Source organism: Anopheles marshallii, chromosome 3 (genome assembly GCF_943734725.1).
Source record: "Anopheles marshallii chromosome 3, idAnoMarsDA_429_01, whole genome shotgun sequence".
Classification (NCBI taxonomy): domain Eukaryota; kingdom Metazoa; phylum Arthropoda; class Insecta; order Diptera; family Culicidae; genus Anopheles; species Anopheles marshallii.
The window spans coordinates 23,182,655-23,190,965 of record NC_071327.1 but is presented as its reverse complement, the minus strand read 5'-3'; the positions used below and the strand labels follow the sequence as shown (position 1 = coordinate 23,190,965).

Here is an 8,311-nt window from a genome sequence, read left to right as displayed (position 1 = left end):
TTATTATGAGATATATATATGTATATCCACACACAAAAACCAGAAAAAGCAGCAAACAAAAGAAAGTTTTTTGAAGGTGTGCAGAGATATCGCGTGTTGTGAGAGACTAGTGTGATGGATCTCATCTCAATTTAGAATCGTGTATTGGACAAATTTGTGCAGCGGGAGGGGATAGGCAGAGGAGAGAGAGAGAGAGAGAGGGAGGTGTTGAGTGTCGCGGAGGACCCTGCGGGTGTACCCGTGCATCACATCGCCCGTTAATCTTCCCTCCACCTACAAAACTCCATTTCTCACAAGTGTCTAACCCTGTGCACCACATGCATCCTAGGAGGAAGAAGGAAGGTACCGTGACTATAAATTCGACTGTGTACGGCGAAGCGGAAGGAAGAGTTAATAATATTAAACCACTCGGACTCAGACTGATCCAGAACCTGGACATGTAGGCAAACGCGCCCCGCGCGTGTACTTTACGAAAGGACTGAGACGACATACCAAAAGGAACAACCGGACGAACGGACGGGACAAGTGGACAATCAGACGATAAAATGGAGTAAAGGTAAAAAAAACCGACCGTTATAATTGCAAATAGAGAAAGTAAATAGAAGGAAAACAAGGTAGTAGTTCTTTGCATGCGAAAACCATGTAAACACAATAAACCGGAAACAGAGAATGAAAGAGAGAGAGAGGAAGATCGCATTAAACAAAACACAGTTATTAACCCGGAAAGGATAGAAGTCGAAGAAGGAGGACGGCGTTAGCCAGAAAAGAGGAAGTCACTATAACAGTGAGCCCACAAAATGTGGCACCAAATCTGTATGCTGCGTGTTTTCTTCAAGAAGGAAGTTTTTCTTTTTTTTTCTTTTCGGTTTTTGTACGTTTCTTTTTTCTCTCCAAATGGTAATACCTTGCAAGAAGAATGTAAAAGTTTCCTTCTTTTCCAAACAAAAAAAAACATTAGCAAACAAAAATGTAATTTTCCAATTGATAACACACGGTAATGTGCAACGTCAAAGCCCTGAGGCGGATTTGCAGGTTGGGGGAGTACAACGTCATTTCCCTACTCTACTCTTCCCCACCGGGGTAACATGCACGCGTCACACAACACTCCGGAGCAAAAAACAAAAGAAAAGGATTATACCCCTCCAGAACTATCTTTTAATTAAATGTTTTCGGACAGAAAATATACTATGATTATGGTGTACGTTTAAGGTCGTTCGTGGCGAAATTCGTCATGAGAGATGCGAAAAATAAAGAAAAACAAAAACACACTGACACACATGATAAACGTTACGTACTTGATGGTGAAATATGCGAAGGTGGACAAAACGAAACACGCCAGTGGGATTTTGAACTAGCAGAGAATTGTTTGCTGGGGAAGAGAATGCAAAAGCGTGCACAAACACATATACCGCATTATGCAACAAGGAGGAGGATGGGGTTTGGCAGATGGTGAAAGATCATATTTTCTTTGCTTGAATGAAGCATGTGTTTTCTTTCGGGATTTTCAATCACAACACAGCCTGCTCGGGTCGACTTCCGAATTCTAAATTACCCGTTTCGTTCGTCGAATGTGGGTTACTTTGGAAACGGAATGTTCGTGTTGTTAAATATAAGCCTTCAAAGTATTATTGACGAAGAATGTAGATTGTGCATTTTTTTATCTCTATTTTTAATGTACTCTCACACACACATGCAAACTCGAATTAATTAAAAAAAAACACAGAAAAAGAACGCTTCAGTGTACCTAACTAAAATAGTTCCAAAAATGTCCACAAATTTTGTTTGCGAATCTTATCATAGGAATATCCTTAACATAACTGCAAGGTGGATAATAAAACCATAGTGAAATTATTCCTTTTCCTACACGTTTTCAACGGCTCGCGGTTTATTGTCGTCCGGTAAGGGCATACATTCGGTAAAGAGAGCACATCTTAACACAACATTCGTGCTGTGTTCAAATCTCGCTCGGACCGAACGAGCTCTCCACACGCGCGCGCACGCATGCAAAAAGTGTACACCAATAAAAGTTACATAAAACCCCCCTCTCGTCCAGGAGTGGCGAATCAAGTAAATCAGGATCGTTTTTGGCGAGGCAAACTACTGAAGAACTCTTTGTGTAATGCGCAAGCGGCAATTAGTTGTTTCTCAAGAAAATTTTATTTTATATTTTATTTGGGGGAAGGGAGGTTGTGTGTGTGTGATTGGTTAAAAAATAAACTTGGAATGTAGAGTTAACTTCACCCGAATTTGGATGACGCGCCATAGCCCAAGAGCCATGTAAGCTTTGGTAGCGGTCCCCACGGTAACTATTTCGAGTTTTGATACGGCGTTCAACGTGTTAATGTGCTTAAATCAACAAATTTCGCCATCAGATAATGTAGGAGCATACAGGGTGTTCAAAAAGTTCGAATGTTACATTTGCATCATTAAGTATGCGCAATGCACTTATTCTGTATTGACATTGATGCCAGTAATATCTACTAATGTTCACTTCAAAATGTGCATGGTATGAACATTCAGAACAGTTGTTGATTTGTGCTAGGCGAAGTCCATCCCAGGAACAGTAAAAAGGTGCTGGGTCGAGAGTAGAACTTCTCAGGAATGAAAGTCTCTTCAAGCCAACATCAAATTCAACGCGTCGGTAACACTCAATTTTTGGTTGTACCTTGTTGTCTCCAGTGTCCCCAACGTCTCTAGGGAGATGAGGACTTACGTGTTCCAAACTTCTTCATCATCGGTACAACAACCTCAAGAGATCTACGCCTGCCATTTCTGGCTCTCGTTGAGTTCATTTACCCGTAGCCGGATAGTCAGTCCTGCGTACGGAGGACCCGTCCTACGTAGCCAAGGTTCAAATGGAATTTGAGATGAGACCGAGTGCTGTCATGTGAAGACCGACACCGCTACCAATAGGCCGATCCGCCTGTTGCAAGCAAGACGGTGCAATTTGGTCGAAACTTGATTTAGGATCGATTTAATCGACTTCCTGCACAGAACTTTGTGGACTCCCGAGCCCTCCGAATTTGAATCCCAACCACATTTTGCTTGGTCCTGTGTAAGGTCGATTCAGGATCATCGCTTTAGAGTAGTAATTAGGTAATTCTCAAATTTAGATTTTGCGATTGTAAAGAAGTACAAAAAGTGCGGTTTTCCAAAAGAAATGTTGTAAACATTCAAGAACACTTCAATCTGTATTAACCATCATATACCCTGTAGATTCATCGGAGGAGGGGAGATCTAATTAAGTGAAGTAATGGAAGTTATCGATTCGAATAAAACGAAGACCCATCGTTAAATGGCGGCAAAAGCCCGCAGTGTTACCATAGCCAACAGTCAACACACGCTCGTGTACTGAAGCTTCCTCAGAAGTGTGCGCAACGGAGAACATCGGAAGGGGCATTAAACGCACCACGTTCCCTAGACAACGGAAGTATTTGAATCAGGCCGCATACATCCTTGTCCACAATTGTCACAACCCAGCGTTACGAAGGTTGCAGCTGTTTGATTGGAAAAGGTCTTTCGGGCTTACAAAGTGCAACCACCGGGACATACATTTACGAACGGCCGGCCACTGCAGCTGGCGCACAACACCCATTTCTGAAAGGACAAAACCGAATAGGGACGCACTCGGGTGGAGGGACCCACAGGGGCACACTGCGTGACTCGAAGCTAACATCCGAGAGTTACACATGCCTGCTTGGATGAGCAAGTTTTTCTGGCATGTTTTGTATTAATTATTATTGAAAATACATTGAGGTGTGTTTAATAGTGTGTCCCATTTACCGAATGGGTCCGCCTGGGGCTAATGCAAATCCAATTTGACGGTAGTGTGTGACGGCATATCGAGTATCATCGTCACCTCGTTGCAACATAAATTCGCCGGCTTCGATCTGCGCCTACTTGCGTTGAGAAAACTGATGCTCTCCGTGGGTACACATACACACTCTATCGCATCCGTACAACCGTTACCAATTTGCTGATTCGTGTAGAACCATCATCATCACCGTCATCGTCATGACGAGTGTTGTATACCCGGATCGGCATTCTCATGCTTGGAACGAAAGGAGGGGATAGAGCAGTGTGTGACGCGGTTGGGAGAAAGCATACTTTTCACGAGCCCAAAACACGCACACCAATAGCACCACACGCACCATCCCTATATATTTACGTGTGCATGGAGCAAAGCAAAAAGGGAACACGAGCGCGCGCATGTATGCTGGGTTGGTTTTTACAGTTCAACACATGCGCACAACGTACAGAACGTTTGTACATAGACGCGCGCTGGATGTGTGTAAATAGGCGTAATTCCACGATGAGAGAGAGCCAATCTCACCATTAAAAAAAACACACACACACACAAATTCTCATCCAAGCGATAGGGAAAAACGGGTGCAAAAACATGATGATGCCCAAGTGCAATATTATGTGACCGGGGACACGGGATGGGTTTAAGGCTTACGTTTTCCCTTTGCTGTACGCTGGATTGTATCCCGCACACATGGGTTTGCGTTTGGGTTTTGGCTGACACGACTCCTATGTGTGCTTCGGCCCGGTTCAACGTGTGCTCTCTTTTGGCACGTTTGGTTTGCGTCTCATTCTGGCTTTGCTTTCTTTTTTCCCAGCTCTCCTTTGAACGGGGAAGCCTAAATCGATCCATTAGCCCAGCAACAGCAGCGGTAGGCAACGCAGCCATACCGAAACCCAAGCCAAGCCAAGCCCCTCTTTGCGCTGCTACCCTTTGTACGCTTGATGAAGAAAACGCAAGCCAAGCCATGTGGTCTGGGCCGTCCTGGGAAGCGGAAAGCATTGTGCTCTCCAGGTTTTGCAAAAAAAAAGGTGTTAATAAAATTGAACGCCAATTGCTGAAATTGTGGGGCCTCCGAAAGAATACTGATTTGGCGAGATGATTCATTTTAGATGGGTGGCTTTTTTCACATCTCTCAGGAGTTTTTGAGCTCTATAGACAGGTGACACGGAATTTCATGATAGTCTTTCCGCCCAAATGACAGCGCATGCTTGAGTAGCAGCAAGAGATATCTATTGCATAAAAGCTATATAAAAATAATTAATTTACTACGAAACCTTAATAGGTAGTTAGCTCATGATTCGATTAATTGTACAAAAGTATATGAGCATTACTTAAATGTGAAAAAAAAACATGAAAAACACACCCCCCAAGAATGGGAAAGCATTTGCCGGAAGTTGATGGAATGCGAAAACGTAACCGGCGTGCTTCGCATCACCAACACACGCAAACACCCTATATCGGGGTGAGGAGGTGCATACACAAAAACAACACCGTACGCGCTTTTGCCCATTCGTCGGAGATCGAAGGAGCCCTTTCGTTTATATGCCTTTTCCTTTCACACTCTGCTGAAGCATGACAAGAAATGTAGCCGACCTGCTCCCTTCATCGAGAGCTTCTGGTTTAGCTGTGTTTTCCACTAAACATCACCCAGTCCCACAAGCCTGCATTCGGAATTGAAAATGTTATGTAATCGGAATTCAATAAAGCAGATGTATACCGCGCACGGTTCGGATTCAATTCCACGTTGCTGTACTAAAAACTTCCAGCTCATCATCATCCATTAAAACAACAGCAGCGCTGTCGGTGGTAAAGTTTTGAAATACCAGCACACAAAACTCACGCGAGCTTCACGCGATTCGATCAAAGTACTAAAAGATAAGCTTTTAAAGCTATTATTCAGGCTGTTGAACAACACTGGAGACATCGCTTTCGTGTGTACAGCTGTTGAGCTGTCAAAAAGCTGTTGTACATTAAGCGCCTTCTACACGAGCATAATTGCTTCATTGTTGAAATTAACTATTTTTGTTAGCAAATTATCATAAAAATTGATTACACTAAAAACAAATAAATGGTATAAAATAATACTACTATACAAAAACTTATTAACATTTCCACTTACCTGGCGTCGTGTACCGCAGCCTAAGGTTTGGGTTTCACAAATGAAAACAATGTCAACAACAAGGTCATTCATCCGTTCTTCTCTTGGGCCGCAGACAAGCAGTGGATTCCGGCCAGCAAAGATTTTATTTTAGTCGGCCTTCAGCCGTATACAGCATTTATTTTGCTGATTCGCGCGCCCTGTTTTGTTTTCCGTAGGATACGAGTTTGCGAACCAGTCGAGATAATCAAATATGTTGTTATCTAGGAAATTAGTACCACGAACGATAGCAGGCCTAGTCTGCAGAACCTACTCAGCCGATGTGAATAGGTATGTGAAACAAAGTGCATAGCGTGAGATTGGTTTTTAAAGTTAACAACCTTACATTGCTACTTCCGTAGAAACTATGACATCGTAGTAGTCGGCGGGGGCATCGTTGGTACTGCATCGGCCCGAGAAATTTTGCTCCGACATCCGACACTGCGGATCGCGATCGTGGAGAAGGAACCGAAGCTAGCCTTTCACCAGAGCGGACACAATAGTGGTGTGATCCATGCGGGCATTTACTACAAACCGGGCTCGCTGAAAGCGAAACTGTGCGTTGAGGGATTGCATTTAAGCTACAAGTATTTGGACGAAAAGAACGTACCGTACAAGAAAGTGGGCAAGCTGATTGTGGCCACAAATCCGGTCGAAGTGGAACGATTGAATGTAAGTAAAGGAATGCGATACAATTGTTATTGTAGCGATGCGGTAGTGTGAGTGATCTGTTATTGTAGGTGCAAATTTGTGTTGGTTAAAAGTAGGTCAACGAGAATGAAAAGGGAGATCAATTGGCCCAAAGGGGTGCTGCTTCGTAAGGTTCCCCTTTTTGATAAGCTCAACCCTCATGGCACGCTAGCAGGGTATGTTGAGAACACGGATGTGCTCAGGGAGGATTTTGTATACTCGATCTCCGCCTCAAGTTTCTTTGCAGCCCTGGTTTTCTGGCATGATGATCGTTGCTGATTGTGCATTCGATATACATCTTCTAAGGCTGAAAAACCCTCCTACTTGGTTTCAGTTTGAATTATAGGAAGATCTCCTGAGATCCCTGAGATTATCTATTTGTTGGGGTACAGCCTAACTCATGTCGATTTTTTAATTTTGTTGATCGACAAGAACAAGGAACGAACTCATAGAAACATGGGCGATTGAAGCAAGATCAGGAATCAGTGTGCCCTTTTACGGTTTGGAGAAATACCAACCAATGCGAATTGTATATATTGTGATCTTTAGTTAAGCAATAAGGCCAGGTCGTCTTAAGTGAAAAAGTAGGTTAACGCAACAATCCTTATTTAGCACGATCGTAAAACGAGAATTAATTCGAATTTTATGTTTTTCCCACTTCCCTCTAGGACCTGTATCAACGTTCGCTCGCCAATAATGTGCCCGACGTGCAGTTGGTGGACGAGGCCAAGATCAAGGAGATCGAACCTTACTGTGAGGGACTGAAAGCGATCTGGTCGCCCCACACGGGTATCGTCGATTGGGGCCTTGTAACGCAGTATTATGCGCGCGATTTCAAATCCGCTGGCGGAGATGTGTACGTGAACTTCAAGGTGGCCAAATTTGCGGAAGCATCCGACAACGTTGACTATCCGATCGTGGTGCGCAGTGCGAAGGGTGATGAAATACGTGCCCGCAATATACTGACCTGTGGTGGATTGCAGTCGGACAAGCTGGCGGAGATGACCGGTTGTCCGTCGGTGCCTAAAATTGTCCCATTCCGGGGCGAATATCTGCTGCTCAATAAGGACAAGTGCCATATGGTGCGGGGAAACATTTACCCGGTGCCGGATCCACGGTTTCCATTTTTAGGGGTACATTTTACGCCCCGCATGGATGGAAGCGTGTGGTTGGGACCGAATGCTGTGCTTGCGTTCCGACGGGAAGGCTACAAATGGTCGGATATCAATGTGCCGGAGTTGATTGACGCGCTACGGTTTCCTGGCTTCATCAAAATGGCTTCCAAGTTTGTCGGTGCGGGCCTGATGGAGATTGCCCGATCGGCGCTAATACCGCTGCAGGTGCGTGAGCTGCAAAAGTTTATTCCGGATATACACGAATACGATGTGGCACGCGGTCCGGCCGGTGTGCGTGCTCAAGCACTCGATAACGATGGCAATCTGGTGGACGATTTTGTGTTCGATCATGGGAAGGGCGATTCGGCCCTGTCGAAAAACATTCTACACTGCCGCAATGCTCCATCGCCCGGTGCAACGAGTTCACTTTCGATCGCCAAGATGATTGCCGATAAGATCGAGCAAGAGTTCCACATTGGAAAGTGAACCGGAACCCGCACAGGAGATTGTTAATGTTTGTTGTTGTTATTATTATTGTGCGGAATCATATTCCAACTAATG

At 44.3% G+C, this 8,311-nt stretch overlaps 1 protein-coding gene across 1 annotated transcript; it reads left to right on the top strand.

The window, feature by feature from the left end:
- Window positions 1–6,159: 6,159 nt before the first annotated feature.
- On the top strand, window positions 6,160–8,236 carry LOC128714282 (L-2-hydroxyglutarate dehydrogenase, mitochondrial). Its single transcript, XM_053809158.1, has 3 exons — window positions 6,160–6,236; window positions 6,308–6,617; window positions 7,304–8,236. The coding sequence occupies exons 1-3, from the start codon at window positions 6,160–6,162 to the stop codon at window positions 8,234–8,236; spliced, it is 1,320 nt and encodes a 439-aa protein (XP_053665133.1).
- Window positions 8,237–8,311: the final 75 nt, after the last annotated feature.

Bases quoted from the DNA above. Each gene is read 5' to 3' on its own strand.
- LOC128714282 (XM_053809158.1), top strand. From the start codon at position 6,160: ATGTTGTTATCTAGGAAATTAGTACCACGAACGATAGCAGGCCTAGTC. The intron at 6,237-6,307 runs GTATGTGAAACA...CTACTTCCGTAG, and splicing joins TACTCAGCCGATGTGAATAG to AAACTATGACATCGTAGTAG. The intron at 6,618-7,303 runs GTAAGTAAAGGA...ACTTCCCTCTAG, and splicing joins TCGAAGTGGAACGATTGAAT to GACCTGTATCAACGTTCGCT.